The sequence below is a fragment of the Thamnophis elegans genome, chromosome 15 (assembly GCF_009769535.1).
Source record: "Thamnophis elegans isolate rThaEle1 chromosome 15, rThaEle1.pri, whole genome shotgun sequence".
Taxonomy (NCBI): domain Eukaryota; kingdom Metazoa; phylum Chordata; class Lepidosauria; order Squamata; family Colubridae; genus Thamnophis; species Thamnophis elegans.
In genome coordinates, this window is record NC_045555.1 from 38,730,011 (window position 1) to 38,756,558 (window position 26,548).

General features: G+C 40.8%; 1 protein-coding gene across 3 annotated transcripts in view; it reads right to left on the reverse strand.

Moving 5' to 3' along the window:
* The window catches only part of UBE2D1 (ubiquitin conjugating enzyme E2 D1), a 40,568-nt gene extending 17,747 nt beyond the window's left edge, over window positions 1–22,821 (reverse strand). The window contains exons 1-4 of one of the 3 annotated variants that reach the window (XM_032232060.1): window positions 22,607–22,820; window positions 2,447–2,581; window positions 779–842; window positions 651–682 (exon numbers count right to left, since the gene is read on the reverse strand). In XM_032232060.1, the coding sequence (XP_032087951.1) occupies window positions 651–659 (9 nt within the window). In that variant the 5' untranslated portion in view covers window positions 660–682; window positions 779–842; window positions 2,447–2,581; window positions 22,607–22,820. Of the gene's footprint in view, window positions 1–650; window positions 683–778; window positions 843–2,446; window positions 2,582–22,606 lie in introns of all 3 variants that reach the window. The other 2 variants (XM_032232061.1, XM_032232059.1) reach the window with 2 other exon arrangements.
* Between the last annotated feature and the right edge of the window lie 3,727 nt (window positions 22,822–26,548).

A 26,548-nucleotide genomic window follows, 5' to 3' on the forward strand; every position in this document is an offset into this window, starting at 1 on the left:
CTATAAACACTTCTATTTCTGAAAATATTCTTAATTTACATCATTTCTACATAACTGCCTAACACATTTGCACAGTATTGCATGTTAAATAGAGTTAATGTATATTTTGTAATCAGAAGATGTTATCCTTGTTTAATCAGTGAGAAATGGTGTTCCTTCTATTTAATCGTTAAAGGTATTTAAGAAAGATTTTATACAATATGGCTTCTCAAACCTCAGAATATTTTACAAGCCACATAGCAACTTCCTAGAATATAAAATTAGTTTGCATTTTCTTATTTGCCGAGATGGATCTCAGTAATACATACCATGCTGCTCCACTCATCCAGGATCACATCCCAGATGAGTTTTATTAGAGGCCAACCTAATATTATGCATGTCCAGGACTGTATAAGTTTTGATAACCAGTAAGTGGCAATGTAGGAGGTGCTGGAGTGCAGAATAGATGCAACACCTCATTCCTATACTTTACTATTTAGAGGTAACCAAGATTTATGACTTCATGCACACATCACTCTATGCTAAATCTAAACAATATGCATTAGAATTTAGGTTGAGATATATACAGAAATCAATTGCATTAAAGCTTAGTTTATTATTAATAAAGTAAACAAAATAAATGAACTCAGTCATAAAAATTACATACTTACAGGTCCCATAATAGTCGCTTGCCAATGAAACACTGAAAAACACAAAATATTATTTCTTATTAGGTATTTAACGATACTATATATTATAAATATATAAACTATTTTGCCATCAACTATAAAGATCTTACAGTCATCTCCAACAGGTCCAGCTGAACAATGTGCAGGTGGATCACGCTGCAGATCACTTAGCTCCTGTAAGAAACATAAAAAAGAAAAACATTTGGAAAGTTATAAGCAAACTCAAGATTAATTATCCAAATTTGGATCCAATTTATTGATTTGATTAAGCATGTTCAAAATTTACAACTAAAAAGTCAAAATAAATTTTAGTCAAAATAAAATTCAATGAATGCACAGTGGAATTAAAATAATTAGTATTGAGCACTACTGCGAGATGCGTGATCTCCACATATTTAATGAACGTTATACATTTATCATTAATACAATCAATGACTCCCATATTATTTCAATTTTAAAGCAGCTAGCCTGTGTGGAAAGACATAAATGCAGGCTTCTAAACACCCTGATTAAATAGAATTATGACAAAAGTTGAGCCTTATTTATCTGAGTAGAATTCTGCAACGAATTAAGTCAAAACCCTCAAAGAAAGAGCCAGTGATAAATCATATTACCATGTTCTGAAGTTATTGCTTTATTGATTATTGCACAATTTCATTAACAACAAGTTTCAAGGAGGTAAAGATAAGATTTTCAGACATACAAAATGTACAGAAAGATTCAGTAAGTCTAAAAACTTTAATTCTAACTGAGCATACAAATATTAATGTATGTTGTACTTCATTTATTTTTTTAAAAATTATATTGCAACAGAAAGGAACTTCCATATACTATACTAATAAAGTATATTAAAAGTATTAACATAATAAATACCTAACATAATAAAGTCATAAATGCATCCAGGCTTCCAGAGGTGCTAATGATTGGGCCAAAGGGGTTTGTGAAAGAATTTTGAAAGGAATTTACTATGACTAAAAAGATTCAATTTTTCATGCTCATCTTCTTCATTTTTGGAAGCAAAGGAGCTCAATTTATATGGAGGCTACAGATATGGTTTGCATATGTTTTAAATAAACACAATTTATTCAGCCCTAGAATTACAGAGATGTTGTCAGAAAAACTACAGCTCCAAATGAGCTGATGTAGGTGAAGGATGCAAAATTCAATGAATTAATAACAAGAGCTTCCCAAGTTACATTCATAACAAAAGGTAAAGAAATGCCTGCTGAATGAAAAGGGCAAAATGTTAGCAGGTTAACACAGGAGAAACAGAACCTATGCTTGTAAGATGTTCTATTTGGCAAGTGTAAAGAGCAGGACGAAGGGGCAGGATGAAATGTAGTCATGGAATACCTGCTCAGTTGCAGTGAGATGAAATCTCCAGAATCAGATAAACTAGATTTTACGGTATGAAGGAATATGCTGATTATCAGGTGTGACATAATGTCTTTGACAATTCTTGGAGAAACGATGAAATTCCAGAAAACTGGAGAACAAATATTGTCTTTATCTTCAAGAAGAGAGAAAAAGGTACTTGGGAAGATTCCAGACCATATTGTAAAAAGGATGATCTAAATAACCTTAAAAATAAAACTGTGATTACCAGTAGTTATCATGGATTGAGTAGAATTAGGGAATAGACCTTAAATTAACTGACGTATTTGACAAAGAACCCAAACTATCCTGTTTAGCAAGGTTACCAGTTAAAGTAAGACAATGAATACTGCACATAGCTGGTCCAAGAAATGTATCTGAAGCCTGCTCAATAATTCTTCTACCTGAGAGTGATATCAAGTGGAGTGATGAAATGAAATCAGTCCTGAATCTGGTACTCTTCAGTATTTTTTTTTCATGACTTTGATGTGAAGGAAATGCTTCTCAAATTTTCAGGCATAAAATTGGGTAGATTAATACTGTAGAAAACAGAAATAAAATTCAATATTATCTTGGTAAGTAAGAAAAATAGATTTCTCTAAGTAATCTACCAACTCTCAAGTATTATGTGCAATTCTCAGCATTAAGTAGCAATAACGTTTTAGAGAAATTGGAACAGGTGGTAGGGGAGGAGACAGGGTGATCTAGAAAGTATGTCCCATGACTAAATATCTGGGAATATTTAGCCAGAAAAGAGAAACTTGAGAGAATATATGATTAAACTCTACATAAATATCTAAAATACCTACAAAGATGACACAGAAGATGGCTGGGACTTGATCTGATCGGGAGCTCTAAGATAACAGGAATCAAAATTAATAGATTTAAATTACATAAAGGCAGACTTGAACTGAATCTTAGAAAACAAATTTCTATCAGTAACGATAGCTTGACTGTGAATCCAGTTACTGAGGGAAGGCAATTTATTAGATGTGTTCAATTAGGAGATAGACAACTATCTGTCAAAGATGTTTTAATCTGGATACCTGCATGAAACATGGGGTTAGATTTGATGGCCCAAATAGTTGGAATATGTGTTGAAATGTATATAGTGCCACAGAAGCAATTTCCTTGAACAGGGAATTAATACCTAGCAAAACATATTATTAAATACAGCTCCAGGACAATCATAAGTTTGATCTATATATTTCAGTTCTGGCGCTCAATTCCAGATATGGTATACAGTATGCATAATGTATCTCTTTTAATAAAATAAAATTTAAATCCAATATAAAACAAAAGCAATGTCTTTGGTGATATACTGTAATACAAACTAATTCCCTCAATACAGTATATCAGTTCAGTAGGTAAATTTTTTTTTAATTCATTACACAAACTAATAAAGGAGAATATTTTTGGTTCAGGATTCACATGAGGGGTCCTTGTTGCTCTCTGAGCTTGCTGTTTTCTTGCAGACATTTCATTACCCAAACTAGGTAACATCATCAGTGCTAGTAAGGAGTGGGGTTCACTGTCAGTTACACAAATTGTTAAGAACTGTATTTTTAGCAGTTAATTAATTCTTGCGTGAAGGCAAGACTAACTTAGAAAAATATTAATAGTATAAATAAAGTTTAGAGTTTATTGTACTGGTACAAATAGAAACCTGGTAAGAACCATTCTAACCACCAGAATTAGCGAAGATTCTTTAAAACTGGAATATTAAAAAATACATGCCCTTAAGAATAAACCTGCGTGAAGCAAAAAGGCAGAGAAGTAAAATGTTAAAATTATACTCAGAACAGTAATACATTAAAGCCAAATGTTAACACTTTCAAATGCTATTTTACACTGGAGAATCTCACTGGAACTGATGGATTTCATATCTTCATCACACCCATCTGTTCCTGGAAGCTCACCCAAGTTGGGTGGGTGGGAGTGACGTAGCATTGGGAAACGTGATTGATGTTATTATTTCAAGAGAATAAGCTAACTGAATTCCATAGTCAGAATAGTATTAATTTTTGACTAGATCATAAATAGTTTGCTAAATTCCTAGCTTCATTATCAAGAGGCTATTCATACTTATTTTCAAGGTATTTTCATAATGGCTTACATTATATCATACCATACGCATAGTTATCCATGAAACCATTTTGTGAAATGAAATCACCTTGAGTTAAAGATGACTATAATTACAATTTTAGAAGTTTAAATATCTTTATTTAAAATAAATGCCTAAAATACTCAAATATAACAATACTATAAATCATTTTGAAGTAAAGTAATTTAATTATCTATACAGATGTAAAAAACAGCTGAAATTAATTAATATGCAAAAAATATTGAGGCAAAACTAGTATTATAATCATGTTATCAAGGACTAATAGCAGTTCTTAAACACGGTAAGAACTAAAGACAATATAGTCATGAATGTCTATCTTATTATAATTTTACATAGCGTTCCTACTAGCGTACATATTTTTGAAAAAGAAAGCATCAACTTCAGAAGAAAAAAAACTTTGGATTTTTTTTCTTTGGTCTTCTTAGAATTTCCCATGTATTTCTTGGGGAAACTGAGGTGTCTAAAATGTTTTCCACTTCTTTTTCTTCCTGGGGCATCCCATCTCTAGAGGGTGGCTATTTACAAACATGATGGTAGTTGGATTTCCCGCATTGTATTAATGTAAAACATAGTTTAAATTAGCACAATGTGTAAACCTAGCTATTATGGTTTGTGAATCATGATTTATGGCTTAATATTACTATGTACCACGCATTATGATTGTTCAACAATTTAAATTAGCCACAAACACAGTAGTGCATCTGATTTTTAACCGACCTTCCATTTCATCACATTAAAATGGTTATAACCCATCAGTAGTCATCGACATTCATTTTTAAGTTTTTAAATTACATTAAAATGAATAGTCATTCTGATACGAAGCCAAATGCTTGTTGTTCATCACATAATCCCCCTGACCTTTTAAAAAAACTATTAAGGTTATTTGCAATTCATTTTATTCTGAAAAACTAGCTGCATTTCACTCCTGAAAGGTCGTTTCAGTGTGTACTTGTCCAAAGAAATCAAAGGCAAAATCTTTCCAAGCGCCAGTACCTTTTTAAATCCAAGAGCTCAGGTTTCAGGGAGAAGAGAAAATAACTTATTTATGCAAAGTGCTGATACTACCAGTCCAAAGGAGAATCCACAAGTGTCCAATTTCCAAGTGTTATGAAAGCTGAATACAGCATAAGGCATATAACAAAGCTACTGAACTGCAGGCAGTGGGAAACTTGTTGATCTTTTTACAATTTTCAATTTCAGATGAAATAAAAGAACTTTAAAATGCTGACTAGTCTAAAATCTTCCTAGAAATCTACTTCACTGAAATACAGAGATATCCTTAATTATACCGAAAATTGTGTCAATGGTCCCTGTCTACATAAGAAATTAAAATGCTGATGCTAAAATCACTGAGACTACTTGACTGCTTTTAGGTTTGCCTTGTTACTTTGCTTCTGAAATAGGGCATTGGTACTTATCTGATACTCCTCTTCTCATAGTGGGGGAGGAATATCCAGGCCTCCTGCATAAGGGTCCTCGATTTGGTCCCCCCCTGCCTGTTTAAGTGAGCCTTGGTTGCGATGTTGTCTGTGAGGACTAGAATGTGCCTGTCCTTGACAGAGCGGTGGAATTATACCAGGGCCAGCCGGACTGCTCTGAGTTCCAAACAGTTGATGCTGTGAGTCAGTTCAGCCTGGCTCCATTGTCCCTGTGCTATCTGATCTTGCAGGTGGGCGCCCCACCCGAACAGGCTGGCATCCATGGTTACCGTCACCCGGTCTGGTGTTCTGAAGACTTCACCCTTGGTTATCGCCGGGGATGTCCAGCAGATAAGTGAGCGAGAGACTTCTGCTGGGAGAAGGACCTTGGTCTGGGAACAGCTCCTGAGCCTTCTCTGGAAAGGCAAAAGGAACCATTGTAGGTCTCTGGTGTGGAGGCGAGCCCAAGGGACAATGTCAATGGCGGAAACCATGGTACCTAGCAATTGGGACAAGGTGGCTAAGGACACCCTACCTCCAATGACTACCTGGGTAGCTAGCTGTCTTAAGGAGAGTTGTCTTTCTGATAACAGAAAAACCCTCCCTTCCTCTGAATCTATCAGAACCCCTAGGTGGATTAGACTAGTGGATGGGTGGAGGTGGCTTTTGGCCAGGTTCACCGAGAACCCATGGTCCCTCAGGATTGTCATAGTGGTGTCTAGATCCCTTAGAGCCCCCTCAAAGGAGGATGACTGTATCAGCAGGTCATCTAAATAACATTGAATCCTGACCGGGATCTGTCTCAGATGCGCTGCCAGAGCTGCTATTACTTTGGTGAAAATTTGTGGGGCAGAAGACAGGCCGAAGGGCAAGGCCAAGTATTGGAAGTGATGCCCTAGGTAGCAGAACCTGAGATACCTCCGGTGGTCCCAAATGATTGGAATGTGTAGGTAGGCCTCTGTGAGGTCTATAGAAGTCAGGAAGTCCCCCTTCCTGATTCCCTCCAAGATGGAGTGGAGAGAGTGCATTTTGAATCTCCTATAACGGATGAAGCGGTTCAGATGTTTCAGGTCGAGAATTGCCCTCCAGCCCCCTGATGCCTTGGGGATTACAAAGAGGATAGAGTAATACCCCTGGCCCTGCTGGTCTAGAGGCACTGGCTGGATGGCTCGGATGTCCAGCAGGTGCTGGATGGCCTCCTGCATCAGTAACCTCCGTGCCGGGTTATTTGAAACTGGGCAGATCCGGAAAAACTTTGGGGGGCTGGAAAGGAACCCCAGTGACAGGCCATGCCTAATGGTGTTCTGTACCCACTTATCAGATGAGGAGCCATCCCAGTGATCAGTGAAGTACGCAAAGTGCCCCCTGATGGGACGTGAATTGGGTCTAGTGTTAGTTTTTGCAGAAGGAGGGCCCCCCACTGCCCCCTCCGCCCCCTCAAAAGGGCCGCTTCTGCTGCCTGCCTCTCTGCTGTCTATCTGAGTACCTCTGCCTGGCAGACCCCCCCCCCCCGGTACTGTCTGGCACCTGAGTACCACACATCTGAACCCCTGAAGGAATCCTGACCCTCCTTTCTTGGAGCTGTGGGCAGCACCTTCCTCTTGTCCTTGTTCTCGACCAGGTAGGGGTCCAGAGCTGCCCCCAAAAGGGCCTCTCCTGTGAAAGGAGCAGATGCCAGGCGCCACTTGTAGCGTACATCTGCCTACCACTGTCTCAGCCACAGCAACCTACGAGATGCAATGGGTGAAGCGATCACCCTGGAGGCAAACCTGGCTGCAGACAAGGTGGTGTCCGCCAGAAATTGAATGGCTGCCATCAGTTTGTTGATGTCTTGGTGCACTCTGACCTTGGTGATGGGGATATGTTGCTGCAGCTCCTGGAGCCAGAATAAGGAAGACCTGTTGAAGAAGAAGGCGGTGGTGGCTGCCTTCACCGCCCAGGCAGCTGCTCGATGCTTGAGGTCCGCCTTCCTGTCCTCCAACTTCAGAGCCTCCTCTGGTTCCCCTGGCAGAGTAGTGGGGGTATGTAGTGCCAATACTGGAGCATCAATGGAGGGCTGAGATAGCACCCCGGCCATGTCCTGGTCCACATTGAAGGTCTTGTCTGTGGATGTGGGCCCCACTGTGGGGGTTGCCCATTGGTGCTTAACTGACTCAAGAAAGGCCTTGGGGTTGGCACCATGTCCATCTCAATGGCCTGCTCATCAAAGATGGCTTCTGCAGAGAACCCCTGGTGCTGAGGTGGTGCTTCTGCTGCTCTGTTTCCAAGCTTGGCGGCTGCCTTGGCCTTGAACATGAGTGACTTATACAATGAAGACTGGAACAACCCGGTGAAGGCCAGCTTAGGGGGGCGCCATGCCTTCAGATAGTTTATCCTCTCCCTCCTCGCAATCCAGGACACTGTCCTCTTGTGATGAGGCTGAGGAACTAGAGTTGTCTTCCCCCTGGGTTTCCAGGCCCTCTGGTATCCTAGGAGAGGATGCCACCAGAGGTTGCATTTGTGGCTGCTGAAATACCACTGTCATGCATTGCTGGAAGGCCCGCATCATTAGGTCCTGAAAGTTAGGGACCCTTGTGGGGGGTTGCTGGCTGGAACCCATGCCCACCTGTGTGTGGGGGAAACCCAGAGGTGGCAGCCCCGTTGGCAGGGCTGAACCCAGAGAAGCAGTATGTGGGGGGGATTGACAGCCCTGAGGAATACCCCAAAGACCTGATGTATCAATAGGGATCCTTGCTTGCAATGTGGGTGCCTCCTCTGTAGCCCTGCCTGTTGCAGGGACTCCAGGGGCCTTCCCCTTCTGTTCCAGGCCTGGGATGGACTTAAGGCCACTTGCCTTTTTGTAGAGCTGCTCCAGCTTCCTGTGCCTTCGCCTTTCATACTTCATATTCTCCGCCCTGAGGGAAAGGTGCTTTTTCTTGTCACTAGCCTTTGTCCCCCCCCCCTTTCTGGGCAGCCTCTGGGGTGGTCATTAACCTTGGTTGATCCTCTGCCCCTCTGGCTGCTGGCTGTTGCTGCAAGTATTTGAATCCTGCCGGTCTTCTTGTTGCCCCTGGGCACTGCCATCTGGGAACACGTGGCTCCTCCCGGCTTCAAGATGGCGCCCGCCCAGGAGACAAAGTGTGTCTCTTTTAAATCTCCTGTTCTGGCAGCTTGTACTCCGAGGAGCTGGCGTGCGCCTTTGGCGCTGGTTTTTCCTTCTTCTGCCTCTTTCTGGCGTCACTAGAGGCTTGTCTATGCCCATGGACCCCCTCCAATGAGGTGAGCCACGTGGACAATGGTGCGGGCACTCCGCGGCGTTTGGGAAGTCACGGTTCACTGCTCAACCCAGTTGGGAGCAGCGGAGCGCTCCGGCGCTCAGCAGTTTCCGCGGCAAGGTTCACCTTCAGGGCGGGGATCCAGCGCTGCCCTCGCTTGCTGGTGGCCCGATTCACGCCCCACGGCGCTTGAGGAAGCCACGGCTCGCCGCTCGACCCTGTGGGGAGCGGAGGAGCGTTCCGGCGCTGCTGGCACTTATGCGGCAGGGCTTTTCTTTGGAAGGCTTGTGCCCTTTGTTTCTTGCTTGCCCGGCAGATTTCCTTTTCTGAGTGATACTTGTCTCACTCAGATGCCTGGGCAGCATGCCGCCCCCAAGGGGGCTTTTGGCAGAGCTTTTTTTCCGCTCGGGGAGCTGTCCAGCTCGCTTGTGGCTGTTGCTGTAGGAGATGATTATCATTTTCTTTCCTTAAAATTCATCAAAATTATCGGAGATCCAGGACGGCAAACTGTCCAGTTGAGGGACTGAGTCGATAACTGGGCGGTGCCTGGTGGACCAGGAGCGTATCCCAAGAGCTTATCTGACTCAGTCCAATCAACGAGAGGATAAGTTCAACCCATCCTGGATACTTCTCCCCTCACTATGGAGAAAAATATTGCTTTTAATTTCATTATTTTTCTTAAGAATTGTTAGTTTTATTATTTTAGAACTTTTCCTTTTGAAAATTTAGTTTGGAATTTTTGCCTGAGAAAGGTTATTATAGAAATAAAATAAACATGCAACTTGCTTGTTTTCCTATCATGACCAAACAGAAATAGCAGTTAGTCCTCGATTAACAATAGTAATTGGGAGCAATATTTTCAATGCTTACTGATATAATTGAAAAGCACATCACATCACTGTGCAATTTAGCAACAGAAATCCCAGCAGCTCCCATTGCCATCATTAACTGAATCCCACTGGTCATTAGGCAAGGACTAGCCTGAATTCCAGCCTTACCAGCTTGGTCTCCTGCCGCCCCAAATTTTGGTAACGAAGGGGACTGCCTCTTTTTGAATTCCTACCACCCACCTCAACCTCCTTGCGGCCACTCTATACTCTTAGCAGTGGTGGGCACCCAGCAGCAGCAGAATTGAAGTAAAAGCCCCCAACCTCACACCCCCAAGCGCCACTATTGGCATCAAGGAGTACCAGCTCAAGCCCATGGCCAACCACTCCAACATCACAGCACAAAGCCTCACCAACCTGAGCTCTGCTGGCTGTGCTGCACCCAGCTGCCACCTTCTTCCCACTGCTGAGAGGTGTGCCCATCCTAGCCCTACGTCAGGCAGCTGCTATCTGCACCATGCCTTTTTCCAAAGGTTGCATGTGCCACTATCATGATGTGTTGGATCTGAGGCCTCCAAAATTTCTTGAGAAGGTCCACCTTTCTCCAAATTGTGTAGCCTTCTCATGAAGTTTCAGAAGCCTGGGGTTGTCCATGGCTGGCTGACAGTACTGAAAGCCCTACTTCAGCAGCACCAGCACTGCCGCTACTTCCAAGGAATGCCACTGGGCAGGGTGGTCAAAAGGGCACAGTTTGGAGGGGGTGGGAATAGCAAGTAGGTGATGTAAGTGCTGATCACAGTCATAACATTGGGGATTGAGTATAAGTACCATTCATTCAGCATCACTAGCTTTGAACTTGCTGAGTGAATGGTCTTTTAAAGCAAGGACAACCTTAATCAGTCTCTGTTGGAATTACTTGGTGAATTTTCTGACTTGGTGGGTCAGAAATCAGGTCAGCATTAAATTGCAAAAATTCACCACAGTCATCATTTTTAAAAGCAAGTGTATTACTAACACAATAGAACTAGTGAAAAGTTCTCAAATGTAACTGCCACATTAGAGGCCTGATATACAATAAGACTTTTTTTTCTTTCTAAGGTAGTAACCAAAATCAATTTGAATGTAATTATCAGCTGGGAACAAAGGGAAGGAATGTTGAAAAAAGGGGGCCCTGCTTCTGGAATCACTTTATTTTAGGCCACATACTAGTTCAACATTTTTGCAATTCCTTGTTGTGAAGCCATAAAATTAATTTTAAATTATTTATTACATTGGAAAACACATTTGTGAGTTGTTTCAGGAGTTCCTATTGGTATTGGTAATTATTTTTTAAAAAAATTACTAAGATTGTTCCCTCCTGGCACAAAACCAAGAGAGTCAATTATTTATTTAAATTCTAATAGTCACCCTCAAACTTACATAACTCTGAACAGTTTATAAATTCACATATTGTATGAACCAGTCTATTAAACTGAGTTTTCGCCACATGCTAACCCACAGAAGGTAGCTTCCATATTACGAGCTTATATTATTTAATAATATTTAGTTGGTAAATAACCAGCAAAAAAACAATAACAGCAGAGTGTAGCAAATAAATGTAATAATATACTAACAATTAGCAAAACAAAACATAAAATATAACATTTACTTTTCAATACAAAACCAAAACAACAGGTAGTTTAATGGAAGATACAGCGATATTCTAATGGATAAAAGAAAAAAACCCCATAAATTTGAACAAGGAAAGCTATTGATAACCCATTTCAAAAATGTTCCTTTTTCCACCTGACTGCCAGTTGATTTTATTATACCCCACACTATTATCAACACTTGGGTTGGTAAGGGTGGGCAAGAATAGCTGATACGCAAAATATACATTGCAACGCCTATTGCAAAGCCTCTCAGCTATCAAACGACAACCCGGCCTTCATGTGGTGCCCCCCGTTCCCACCAATCGGGCTCTGTCGACCCTTGGGACTGGCGCCCCCTTGGGTATATCCAGCCGAAACAGCTTCCATGGATCGCCGTACCCATTGGCGTCAAATTTCCATGGAAGTTGCCTATACCCACGATGGGTGAAGAGGCGTCAAGTACAAGTACAAGTATCAACACTTGAAGTAAAACAGCAAAGCCCACTGAAATCAATAGGACAGTCAGCTAAGTACAAGCTGAGTTTGCACTGAACAACCTTGTTATGTTATCTGCGTATTTCTGGAACTATTATTTTCCAGGCTAAAGGTTTAAAACAGAATTTCAGAAAAGGGTTTCCAGACAAAACTATGGATGCTGAATGGTGTCAAAGTTGCTGGGCTGAATAGACCATAGGAGGCTCTGCGATGGTAAAAAATGAGCTGCAATCTCCATATGGGGTTCAACAATGGAGTCTGGTTTATTGGGATGTCCAAGTCCTGTTGTAGAGTTCCCTAGATATAGCAGATCGCCTGGGTCCTTTTGGCCAGCATTAATGCCTCAGGATGGAACAAGCTGCATCATTTACTCTGGTCAATACTATCGACGAGAGCATCTTTTGGGGCCACTTGTGTGGACTGGAAGTAGGATCACTATTCCTTCCTGAGTGGGTCATTCAAGTTGGCAGCAGGACTCACCTGAAGCTTGACTTTCACCTTTGCTTTTTAAGAGATATCTATATGAAGCAGGGGTGGGTTTCAACCGGTTCGCGGCGGTCCCCGCGAACCGATTGGTCGGCGAACCCGGAAGTAAGTAACTTCCGGGAACGGCAAAGGGCCCACCCACCCACCCGCGTTCCTTACCCGGTTTTGAAGAGTTCTGCGCTTCCACGCATGCGCAGGACGCATACAGTGCCTGTGCGATCCTCCAGGAGCAGCTGGAGCATCGCACAGACGCTAGTATGCATGCATGCGCTGCGCGCGTGCACGAGGACGCCGCCAGCCCCGTTCCAACCGGTTGGAACGGGGCGAGAAACCCACCCCTGATATGAAGATGCTGGGAGAGAAAACTTGCTGCCTGGGATTATATATTATCAATATGCTGATAATATCCTACTGTAAATCTTGTTTCCATCCCTGGCTGGAGATGCAGCAGAGTCCTGATCCAAGCTGCAGGACACTGTATGAGGAGAAACTGACTGAAGCAAGATGGACATGTTTATTCGTCTAAAAAACCAGGTTGGAATCAACTGTTGTACTGACTTTGGAAGGGATTGAAGTCTTGAAGTCTCCATTACGAGAAGATCTGTAAGTCAAACTTCTTAGTCTGACAGCTGTTGTTGGATCTTCAGTTAAAGCCACTGCCAGAGATGTCTTCAGCCAGTTTCAAATGAGGCCCCAGAGGGGGCTCTACATGCCTTTAGTGACAGCAACTCAAGTCCTTATCACCTTTAGAGTGAGTTGCTGTAACACATTTTCTATGAACTGCCCTTGTGGAGAATGCAACAGCCCATCTACTGAGAAATGGAAGATTTTAAACCCACACAGCTCCAATTGTGCAAGTACTGCAAATGTTTCCAGGTTTTTCAAAGTGCTGGTTTTGGGCTATAAAGCTCTGTATGACTTGACTCTCAGGTATCTCCAGGACTGTCTTGTTAAAGTTCAACTTGCCCTTCTTATTTGCTAATAATCTGGAAGAGGATATTATGGGTATCTTCCCTCTCAGAGACTGATGAGAGACAGAATTTTTGGTAATAGCTACTACACTCTGGAATAACACTATATTTCTTTCTTTCTGGAAATGTTAAAGACAGAGCCATTTTGCAAAGTGTCAGATGGCAGGTTAATCTATTGAAATTGGATGTTGTCACTAGAGGTACTAGCTGTTATGAATTGGTTTTTAACTTTTTTTTTCATTTTTACTGAGGATTGTGAGCAGTATGTTCAAAATTGTACATAAATAAAAATGAGTTGAAATATGTATATTTAATAATTAAAACTACAAATTTTGGTATCTTATTGGACAACAATGAAAAAATGAATATGGAAGAAATGAATATGGAAGAGAGCAAATAAGAAAAGTGCATAAATTGGCTAGAATTATGAACTAGTATAAAAATTGTATGAATTAAAACTTCTAAATATAAAAATATGCAAAGAATTGTCATAATAGTAGACATATGCACACCTAGTTTACAACTGAATAATCTCTTCCAACCAGAATTACTCACTAAATGTTGAAGACATAAATTATTCCAAAGTTTTTACAGATACCTGCTTTTGAAGTCTCATTAAATTGTGGATATATATATATATATATATATATATATATATATATATATATATATATATATATATATATATATATATATATATATATATAAATAAAATAAACTATGCCATAAGATTTTATGTAGCTGAGCTACTTAATAGCAGAACTCAGGATATGTGTAGCCAACAACTAAGGTTTCACTGTTATAAACTTTGTTAGTTTTTCTTTTCCTGAAGTTCTGATTTCGTGAGGAGAAATCAACAAATCTCTGACTTAATATAACACATCTTCAAATTTCTATAAAAGTAAATCAAGTTATTAAAAGGTCATGAATATTCACAAAACTCTCAGATCTTTGAGATCTGCAGTACAATACAACTTGAATATATATGCTTCAAGTAAATATCTGTCATTTGTTACATATATTAGATACATCTACAAGCCGAGGTGGCGCAGTGGTTAGGGTGCAGTACTGCAGGCCACTTCAGCTGACTGTTATCTGCAGTTCAGCGGTTCTAATCTCACTGGCTCAAGGTTAACTCAGCCTTCCATCCTTCCGAGGTGGGTGAAATGAGGACCCAGACTGTGGGGTGATATGCTGACTCTGTAAACCGCTTAGAGAGGGCTGAAAGTCCTATGAAGCTGTATATAAGTCTAACTGCTATTGCTATTGCTAAGTTTAATTCGTAACTGAACTCTGAATGCTGTATAAATATATTTAATATATTTTAATTTTATAGAATATTTAAGTAGAAATATAATTCAGTAAATGTATAAATATTGTTTGCAATATTTGAAACCTAATGCTGCAAAGAATCCATCTCATTTGATTTCCTAAAACACATATTAAAATGTATTGGTATTTTTTTCCTTAAGCTTCCAACCTCCATGTCCCCTCAATGTCAATTAAATATTTAATTACTATAACATTTTTGAACCTTGGCTCTGTTTCCACTTTAAAGCACCATAGGAGGCAATTCAAATCCAGCAACTCTTGCTCTCTGGACTAACTTGAGACTTTATCAGAAGCAGAAGTGTTTTTTCTGTTAGGTTTTTGAATGTTCTGCAAATGTTTAAGAAAGGGACACTTCTTAAATGGGATTGCTGCAAGCAAAATACTCCTTCTCAAAGCAGCTATAGGTATTCCTCAACTTACAATCATCATTCAATGACTATTTAAAGTTATAATGGCACTAAATGACAGATACAACTAGTGTTTGGAATTCATCCCAGCACTTGGTGGTCACATTATTGCAATTTGAATGCTTAGTAACCCACTCACACTTACAATCATTTGCTAAACACCCCATGATCACATCGTTGCTATATGCAACTTTCCATGCCAGCATCACTGGAAAGTAAAAAGGAAGCTGGCAGGGAAGACTGTTATTTGCTGGAGTACATCTCTCCCACTAATCCACTCTCCCCCAACCCCTGCATTCACCCGGGTCACCTGTGCACACTCTTCAATCCATGCTGCATCCCCCAGCTTCCTTCCCAAAGTTGTACAGTGCCTCTCGGACACTGTCTGCACATAACCTCACATCGCCTGTCCAACCTGCATAACACCAGTGGCAGATGCCCAGGCACCCTCACCAATCAACACAGCACCTCCTGCACACCCCTTTACTCCAACCCATGCACTCTTCTCAACCTTCCCCAACCCATGGATCACTCATGTATACACCTTGATTAATGCCACATCTCTCACATATCTCTATGCACCCTTCCCAATCCACAATATGCCTCTCAAGCATCCCTGTGCACTCTCCTTAACCTGCCCTGATCATCAATGCCTCTCCTACTTACCACTGCCTTAGCCTTTGAAATCCCAATTGTTTAAATGAAAAACTAAGATTAACCCAAAACTTAGATATGGAAAAACATGCTCTTTGAACAATCAATCAGAATAGAGAAGAAAGGGACTTTGGAGGTCTTCTTGTCCAACCCCCTGCTAAAGCAGGAGAATCTATACCATTTCAGATAGTGCCAGAAAAGAAATCAATGTCAATGTATATATTTCAATATTTGAGGGGGGAATCTCTTTGGCAAGCTGCAGGTAACAGGTCAGGTCCAAGGATTAAACTGTTATAGTGCTGGCAGACTCACAAATTTTCACATCTGATACTCAATCTATCAGTTTATGCTACAATCCAAAGTCATTTTCCTCATTTACATATATTTATATCTCTCATTGCCTAGCATCAGTGTTCCCGCTCACTTGTCATCTATCAACATAGCTGTTGTCTCTGAAACTGGTATCATAAAGATGATTTCAGAAAGCTGAAATACATAAAACTATTGGAGGTTGGGAATATTTTTAAGATAGAAAAAAAAAACTTGAATGGTTAACCAAAAACAGTATTATACTATTTAGCTAGGAACTCCAGTAGATCCACACCAATTTCAAATATGCTACTCATGGTATATACAGATACCTGGCCAAACTGCAGTTACAGTTTTGTGATCAAGACGACTGACATTTGTCCAGTCATTGACTTCCCTCCAAAAAAAGAAAAAAAAGAAAAAAAAGAAAAAAACTTCAAATATGGGTTAAATACCAATTATCAGAAGGGTAATGGGAATGAGATTTTAATCTCTCCCAAAATCTTCACAAAGCTCCAGCCATCTATATGGAGATTCTTCCATATCAATGACTGGAAGAAATACTAGTACACTTGCAACAACAATAATACACATTTAAATAACATAATGTATAAGGATATTTTTATTTATCAATCATTGTTTAGTTGATGTAAATTGGATGAATCAAGTGGGAGATAGATCAATTGATTCAATAAAGCTGAAATTCCTTACAAATATTTTTATCTGCCTTAAAGACACAACTGTTATCTAATTCTTAAATGTTACCTGCTTAGTTAACACAATAATAAGGTTATAAGGTTAAGGTTTATTTCACTTGTATGCCGCCCTATTCCCGGAGGGACTCAGGGCGGCTAACAAACCAAGGGGAGAGAATACAGACAAAAGGAAGAGACAAACAAACAAACTACAGAGACAATTTAAAAGCAGTCAACAGCCACACAATTCGAGCGGGGATGGGAACTCATCAGCCCCAGGCCTGCCGGAACAGCCAGGTTTTAACGGCTTTGCGGAAAGCCTGAAGGGTGGTGAGGGTCCGGATCTCCACGGGGAGCTCGTTCCAGAGGGCCGGAGCAGCCACAGAGAAGGCCCTCCTCCGGGTGGTAGACAATCAGCATTGGCCGGCGGATGAAATTCGGAGGAGGCCTAATCTGTGGGATCTGATCGGTCTAGTGGAGGTAATTGGCAGCAGGCGGTCTCTCAAGTACCCAGGTCCAATACCATGAAGGGCTTTATAAGTGACGACTAGCGCCTTGAAGCGTATCCGGAGACCAATAGGCAGCCAGTGCAGCTCGCGGAGGATAGGTGTAACGTGGGTGTACCGGGGTGCACCCACAATCGCTCGTGCGGCTGCATTCTGGACAAGCTGAGGTCTCCGAATGCTCTTCAGGGGCTGCCCCATGTAGAGCGCATTGCCGGTACTTGTTGTATCTAAGGATAACAAAAATCATAGCCCCAAAGATCTCATGATGCTGATTTAAAGTCTCAGTTTCTATAAGTTTTTGGATCAATCAGATATTAAATCAAAACTTTCATCAATATCTCTATATAAAATATATACATTTAGAAACACAAAGTTAATGCTGAAAGCAGAAAAGACGATAGTTGTTTCACACATCAAATCCTTAAGTACATTTTGTGTATGTAAATAAGTTGGTTACAACACATCTGGGGTATGGGAAACATTTCCAGAGAGGGCCTTTGACTGTTACTTTCTAACCATTTGATGGACTACTTGAAAAATAGAGGCAAGTGGGGGAAACTTCTGACACCTACATTTTCAAACAAATATACCACCAACTAGATGGTCTCAACATCTCTAAATAATCTTTTATAATATTAAATTATCCCAGTATCCCCAGTCTAGGCTTCAATTTTTTTTAAAAAACGCACATTTAATTCCTATTATTCATTCAGAAGTTGCAGTGCTGCTTATCCTTAATTAGAATATATGACAGATGTAAACATGTGTAATCCTTAATATAATAGGGCTTGTTTAAAGGCACTTAGGATTTCAGTCTTGATATAACTTGTAACATACCCTAAGCACTCTATTTTTAAAAAGTAATTTGATTTAAACCTTGCCTTTCTAATTAACTGACTACTCAAGGTGGGTATATAAATTATTCCCATGAAGTGAAGAATTGCAAGAATGAGGTATGATTAAACCAACATACTATTTCCTATGGTAGTCAACTTGTCAACTTGTCTCAAAGCTCTCTCCCTGTGAATTCCAGAAAGAGAAGATGACAGGGTGATTTTATGAACAGAGATTCAAATCTTCACCCAAAAATATATCTCAACAATTAAAACAATGAAACCAACTGCCCATGGATGGAACAGAGTACAGTAATTACGGTTTTCTGCAATTTTTCCTTGTCTACTTTTGCAAATAAAATTTTATTAAATGACACCCATTGCTAATGTCATCAATTACGATTTCATTTTCTTTTTTGCTAAGACGTTAGATGTTCCTTCTCATCTTCCCTAATCTAACACCAGAAATAACAAATTACAACATCTGAATCAACCTCTCACATTTTAAAATTAACACTAATCAAGCGTAGTCTTAAAGGATGTCATTTCTTTAAAGATCCAGTTAAAACCAGAAATTTTCCAAGAATTGATACAAGCAAGTCTACTTGACAAATAAGGCATTCAGAAGCAAATTATTCCAATCAATTCTGCAGTAAGACAGACTGTCTTCACCTTTAAGTGGAATACACATAATCACATCCTTTTATGCCAAACCACAATTACACTTGCCCTGCTAGGCAGAGAAAACTGCCAAGTTTTTTTTTTTTTGGGGGGGGGGAACCTACCAACTGCTTGCCCATATGCACTTCCCAAGAACATCACAAAAGGCTTGAAAAATAATAGCAAAGCATTCTTATAACACACTTCAACCCAGCCAGGTCTGATATGTATGTTTACTAAGATGCAATAAAGGCCTGCACAGAAACAACTTTTTTTCTCTTACTCAGGAAAAGTGTTAGGAAAAATCTTCCAAAATTAAAAATATAGCTGGCAGCAATAAACTACAGGTAGTCCTTGAGTTATGACAATTGAACCCAAAATTTCTGTTCTTAAGTGAGACATTTGTTCAATGAATTATGTCCCATTTTATGCCCTTTCTGGCCTCAGTTGTTAAGTAAAATCACTGCAGTTGATAGTAAACCTGCTGTGAAATGAATCTGGTTTCCCCATTGACTTTGTTTGTTTGTTTGTTTTGTTTGTTTATTAACATTTGTAGGCCGCCCTTTTCCCTGAGGGGACTCAGGGCGGCTCACATAAAATCAGGAAGGGGGAATACAAACAATGACGTAGACACATATAATAAAAGTAATAAGCAACATTCATCCATCATTCGGGAGGGGCGGCTATCCTTGTCCCCAGGCCTGACGGGCTAGCCAGTTCTTAAGGGCTGTGCGGAAGGCCTGGACGGTGGTGAGGGTACGAATCTCCACGGGGAGCTCGTTCCAAAGGGTCGGGGCTACTACTGAGAAGGCCCTCCTCCTTGTAGTTGCCAGCCGGCACTGGCTGGCCGATGGAATACGGAGGAGGCCCAATCTATGAGATCTAATTGGTCGCAGGGAGGTAATTGGCAGAAGGCGGTCTGTCAAGTACCCAGATCCACTACCATGCAGGGCTTTAGCACCTTGAAGCACATCCGGAGATCGACAGGTAGCCAGCGCAGCTCGCAGAGGATAGGTGTTATGTGGGTGAACCGAGGTGCACCCACAATCACTCGCGCGGCCGCGTTCTGCACTAGCTGAAGTCGCCGGATGCTCTTCAAGGGCAGCCGCATGTAGAGCACATTGCAGTATTCCAGCCTAGAGGTCACAAGGGCCCGAGTGACTGTTGTGAGAGCCTCCCGATTCAGGTAGGGTCGCAACTGGCGCACCAGGCGAACCTGGGCGAATGCCCCCCTGGTCACAGCCGTCAAGTGGTGGTCAAACGATAGCTGTGGATCCAGGAGGACTCCCAAGTTGCGAACCCTCTCTGAGGGGTATAAAATTTGACCCCCCAGCCTGAGTGATGGAATATTGGTCGAATCTTTGGGAGGGAAGCACAACAGCCACTCGGTCTTTTCTGGGTTGAGTACAAGCTTGTTAACCCTCATCCAGTCCATAACGGCCTCAAGGCCTCGGTTCATCACGTCTGCTGCTTCATTGAGTTGGCACGGGGCGGACAGATACAACTGGGTATCGTCCGCATATTGATGGTATCTGATCCCGTGCCTGCGGATGATCTCTCCCAGCGGTTTCATGTAGATGTTGAATAGTAGGGGGGATAAGACCGAGCCCTGAGGCACCCCATATGTTAGGGGCCTAGGGGACGATCTCTGCCCCCCCCCACTAACACCGACTGCGACCTGTCCGAGAGGTAGGAGGAGAACCACCGCAACACGGTGCCTCCCACTCCCACCTCCCGCAGTCGTCGCAGAAGGATACCATGGTCGATGGTATCGAAAGCCGCTGAGAGGTCAAGGAGGACCAGGATGGAGGAATGTCCTCCATCTCTGGCTCTCCAGAGATCATCGGTCAATGCGACCAAAGCGGTTTCTGTGCTGTAACCGGGTCTGAAGCCTGACTGGAAGGGGTCAAGATAGTTTTGCTCGTTCAGCAGGTCGCAGAAGGGGATCATGTGATCTTGGAACACAGCAACACAATCCTAAGTATGAGTCAGTTGATAGGCATCTGAATTTTGATCACATGATCATAGGGATGCTGGAAAGGTCGTTAACTGTGAAAAATGGGTCATGTCACTTTTTTCAGTGCAGTTGTAACTTTGAACAGCCACTAAGCAAACTGCTATGCGTCAAGGGTTACCTGTAATTTTATGTGGGGAGCAGTTGCAACTTTTCAAACCACCCAAGAAGGGCAAGACATTTCCTACAGCAATGGAACATTAAAAATAACCCTGTTACTAACAGTTCGATTTCTACCGCGAAGCATCCTGAACAACATTGCTTGGGAAGGGGGGGAACCATGACTGGTCTGGGTGCTTCAACGTTTAACCAGGAGGGAAAATGACCCCAGCAGAGACTCTATTAAACAAGCATTTATTTCTCTATTAGACAAATTCCTTGTGTGTCTAATCACACTGGACCAATAAAGCATTCTATTTCATTCTAAATCTCTTCACCTGCTAGGGCAGGGGTCTCCAACTATGGCAACTTTAAGCCTGGTGGAGCCAGCTGGCTGGGGAATCCTGGGACTTGAAGTCCGCCAGGCTTAAAGTTGCCAAGATTGGAGACCCCTGTGCTAAGGGTTTCTATGGACAAGCTTTCTTTTTCTCCTGGGTGGTGGAAAACTGCACCCCGATGCATCCTTTCTTCTCCTTATATGACCCTTCTCCCTAAAAAAAACCTGGAGGATTTAATATAAATAAGGATGCCTGTCAAAAAGGAGAACGAGCAGCAAGGATTACTTAAATTTGATAAATGGGATAGAGATGACTAATGCTGCTATTGTGATGTGGACTAATATGAAGGATACTCAGAACCAACTCTGTTCACACACAATACATACGTACGTACGTATGTACGTACGTACGTATGTGAGTGTATATATGTGTGTGTGTGTATATATGTGTATGTGTGTGTATGAGTATATATATATTTTCAGCACAAACATAACAAATGTAACAAAAAGGCAACAGTAAAAAAATATTGGGTTTCTGTCTGGATGGTCTCTTGTGATGAGCCGAAGGACAGAGAATGGAAGTGTGACCTTCCTCCCATATTTGGGCATACCAGGGGTTGTGACTTTAAATATATACCTTTCACCCTGGCTGGCTGATAAGGAGTCGAGCTCTGTAGCTCAATGGTTAACACATCTGCCTAAGAGGCAACAGAGCACAGGTTTGATTCCCAGCAAGGGTATGGCTAGCTGATGAGAGCTAAATAGCTTGAAATAGATCTATACTAGTCTCCCTTTATTTATTTATCAGCACAAACATAACACACACACACACACACACACACACACATATATATATATATATATATAAAATAAAAACTACATTTAAAAGAAGAAAAGGAGAACGAATATACACTGTAATGAGGATTACTTAAATTTGATAAACGGGATAGAGATGGCTAATACTGTTATTGTGAATTGGACTGATACGAATGACACTCAGAACCAACTCTGTTCACACACAAGACAGATGTATATTTTTTTAAATAAAACAAAATAAAAAAATATATCAAAAAAAGAAAAGCGTTTGTTTCTTTTTTCGGGAGGGGGGGGGAAGATTTCTATCATTTGCCAAATGATCCAAATCCACTGCCAGAAACCTGCCTCCTCCCCAAAGAGGAAAAATAAATAGAAATAAATTAAAAAAAAGAGCGGGGAGGGGGTTTAGTAGTCATTATTTCAGATCTCCCACTCCCCCCCCCCCTTCGCCCTCATCAAGTCCTTTCGGGTAGGCCCGGGTCCCGGTGTCCTTCCCCCCCCTCACACAACTCAGAGAGACGCCCCTTTCCCGAAACGCAAAGCGGTTCCCCCCCCTCCCCTCAGTTCCCCCCCCCCCAGTCTCAACTGCCTTCCCCCCCCTCCCCCCTCCCAAGGCCCAAGTTCACCCGGTTCCCAACCGACGAGGGAGGGGGGGAGGGGGGGTTGATGCCCGGCCCATCCGGGCGCGCGCTCACCTTCTGTATCCGCTTCAGCGCCATGGGCAGCGGGGAATGCGGGCGGACCGTGGCGTGGGGGAAGCTGCGAGGAGGAGGAGGAGGAGGAGGAGGAGGAGGAGAGCGTCGGCTGCTCCAGGAAGGGGGAGGGCGGGCGGGCGGGCGCTCGCGGGGCGTGTTAAGGCCGGAGCCGAAGTGCCGCGCTCCGCTCCCAATCGACGGGTCTTTTGTTTCCGCTCCTACTCGTAGGACGGCACGCTCCGCCCACCGCCTCCTGCCGCCCCGAGATGCATTCTGGGACGCGTAGTTCCAGCTGGGAGGGAGGGCGGGGGAGGGGTGGAGAGGCAGCAGCATCTTCTGTTCTGGAGTTGTTCTCTTCAGGGTAGCCAACAGTTTGACATCACTTACGACGAGGGTTGTCACTAGATCCGAAGCGACGGTTTCGTTGCCAGGGTGGAAGAGGATTCCCGGTGATATGAACTCGCTGCGGTATATGGGAGCAATCTGGGGAGGCTTGAACAGTTATCACTCTTAATGTTTATTTTTTATTTTTTTATTTTATTTTATTTTTTATTTTATTATTTTATTTTATTATTTTATTTTATTATTTTATTTTATTATTTTATTTTATTATTTTATTATTTTATTTTATTATTTTATTTTATTATTTTATTATTTTATTTTATTATTTTATTTTATTATTTTATTTTATTATTTTATTTTATTATTTTATTTTATTATTTTATTTTATTTTTTATTTTATTTTTTATTTTATTTTATTATTTTATTTTATTATTTTATTTTATTATTTTATTTTATTATTTTATTTTATTATTTTATTTTATTTTATTATTTTATTTTATTTTATTATTTTATTTTATTATTTTATTTTATTATTTTATTGTATTATTTTATTGTATTATTTTATTTTATTATTTTATTTTATTATTTTATTTTATTATTTTATTTTATTATTTTATTATTTTATTTTATTATTTTATTTTATCATTTTATTTTATCATTTTATTTTATCATTTTATTTATTCATTATTTATTTATTTATTTATTTATTTATTTATTCGTGTATGTATGTATGTATATATTTATTTTATTTTATTTAAATTTGCCAAACATGTACTAGATAGCAGGTATAATACAAACATGGACATGAACAAGGAATGAATACAAGTAAACGGGGACCGTAGGACCGTGGCACGACAAAACCGCGCTCGACTAAAGCGCGCCCGATTAAACCGCGTCGCTGACGTCATCAACAGGGCGACAACAGCGAGCGCGGAGAAAGAAGGGCGCTTTAAATAGCGCTTTGAAAGCAAGCCGATTCAAGTTAAGGTAAGGGTTAGGTTTAGGGTTAACTTTAGGGTTAGGTTTAGGGTTAGGTTAAGGGTTAGGTTTAGGGTTAGGGTTAGGGTTAGGGTTAGGGTTAGGTTAAGGGTTAGGATTAGGGTTAGGGTTAGGTTTAGGGTTAGGTTTAGGGTTAGGTTTAGGATTAGGTTTAGGGGGGTTAGGTTTAGGTTTAGGGGTTAATTTTAGGTTTAGCGTTTACAGCGTGCTTCTGTCTCCGCACTGTTGTCGCCCTGTGATGACGTCAGCTACGCAGTTTCGTCGAGCGCGCTTTAGTCGAACGCGGTTTTGTGGTGGAACCCCGTAGGACAGGGGCGATAGGCACGAGGGTGTGCTTATGCACACCCCCATTTTAAAAAGGGTGAGTTTCTTTTTTTTTCTTTTGCAAAGTAGAAACAATAGAAATATAAGTGGGAAAAAAATAAAGAGAACAGTGGAAAATAGGAAAGAAATGGAAGAAAAAAAGGGAGAGGAAGAAAAAAAAAAGAAGACTTTAACATTTCTCATTTTAGGAAACCGAGGGTTTGTATTTCTGCAAATTTCAGCATGGCTTCCTGTCGACTGATATTCCTCTCTTTTGGAAGTGGGAGATGCTGTTTTGGTTATAGATGGATGATTCTCCCAACAACTCTTTAAACTTTTCAATTTATTTCTGCTACTGTGTGGGCTGAGAGAAGCGGGAGGACTCAACTAAATTGAGTCTGTCAAGGTTGTGGTATTTATTTATTTTTATTTTTTTTGCAAATTAAAGTGCCATATTAAAATCGGACTAAAACTTCTGAATAAAATAGAACAGAAAAGAAAAGAATTCTTTATTGGCCAAGTGTGATTGGACACACAAGGAATTTATCTTTGGTGGAATTTGTCTTCCGTTTACAGAAAAAGACAAGATACATTCCTCAAGAATCATGGTACAACAATTAATGATAGTCATAGGATACAAATAAGCAATCAGGAAACAGTATCACTATAAATCGTTAGGGTACAAGCAACAAAGTTGCAGTCCTGCAGTCATAAGTGGAAGGAGAGGTGATAGGAACGATAAGAAGACTAATAGTAATAGTAATGCAGCCTTAATAAATAGTTATTTTTGCTACTGTGTGGGCTGGGAGGAGGGGGAGGATGAGCTTCAACTAATTTGAGTCTATGTCAAGGTTGTGGGGTTGTTGTTTTTAGTTTGCAAACTAAAGTGCCATATTAAAATTGGATATGACTAAAACGTCTGGATTCATTTATGTCACATAGGTGAGCAAGCAACCTTTAGCCCCTGAGCCTTATGTGGACAGTCACATTTATGGAAAACCTTTCTGATCATGGTTAACAGGACAATATTCTACCATTTTAAAGTGAAAAACAGATAAAAGCTATAGGTCTTTGTCTAATCCTAAAGGAGAACTGGATTTGGTCTTGGAAAAACGGGAAAATGGGGCATTATATGTACCTACTGGTAATTATCTTCGCTCTGAAATTTATTTATTATTATCATATCAAATAGTCCTTTTATAGAACTACATGTTAATAAAATCTGCACTATTCTGTAAAATTATGTCTCTCAGCAAAGCCCAAATTCCTGTGATGAAATAAAACTTTAAAGATCTCCAGTGATTATGTATGGCTTTAATTAATTCTTCTAGCCTGAAAGAAGAGAAACTATATTAATAGATCCCTTCCCTTAAATACAAATTAGTGTGCATTAAAACCATTCTGTAGTTTAATTTTGCAAGCAATCTGTTAAAGCACAATGGTTCTAGATTAAATTATGAGTTTTCAGTTTGCCTGCTGGAATAACTGAGGAAGGCAGAAACTCTGCAGGTTTAGCAACTTCCTCATAAATAGAAAATCAACAAGCACAGTATTCCTTCCATAGAATGAGACATTATATTTTCAGAACATTAACTTGCTATGATCCCAAGTAGATCCCCATACCGAAAAGAGGTGGCAAAGATGGAACATGCTGTTATGATGAGAAATGAAGTTGAGCATGTTCAAATAGCCTTTTGATTATTGTAACTATAGCTGCTGCCCTCCCATATAGCTGGTATTAAAAGACCAATTCAAATGCCTTATGCATTTTGTTTGTGAAAATTGGAGATTGCCAATTCAATTTCTCATAAGTTGGCTTTAGTAGCATCCTAAAGAATTATGCGGTGATTTTGACTCAATTCTGTCCAAACCCAAGTATTAGCACAACATTCTGCCCAAAGTCAGATATTAGCCCATTATGTAAATCCTTGCTGCATATTCAAGGAGGTATAACTAAAATTATTGCTTAAATCCAGCCTAGGGGCTCTTTTTATTTGTGGAATATGCTTAATCAAACTTTATCCATACATAGGACAAAGCCATAGTATATCCCCATGATGGCGAACCTATGGCACGCAGAGCCATTTGAGGGCATGTGAGGCGTTGCCCTGTCAGCTCCAGTGCACATGTGCGTGCTGACCAGCTGATTTCGGCCTTGATTTTCAGCCATTTTTCACCCTCCGGAGGCTTCCCTAAAGCCTCCGGAGGGCGAAAAACAACCCAACACGCGAACCAGGAATTTGGAAAAACTGATTTCCAGTTTGCGCATTGGGCCGTTTTTCACCCTCTCCGGAGAGA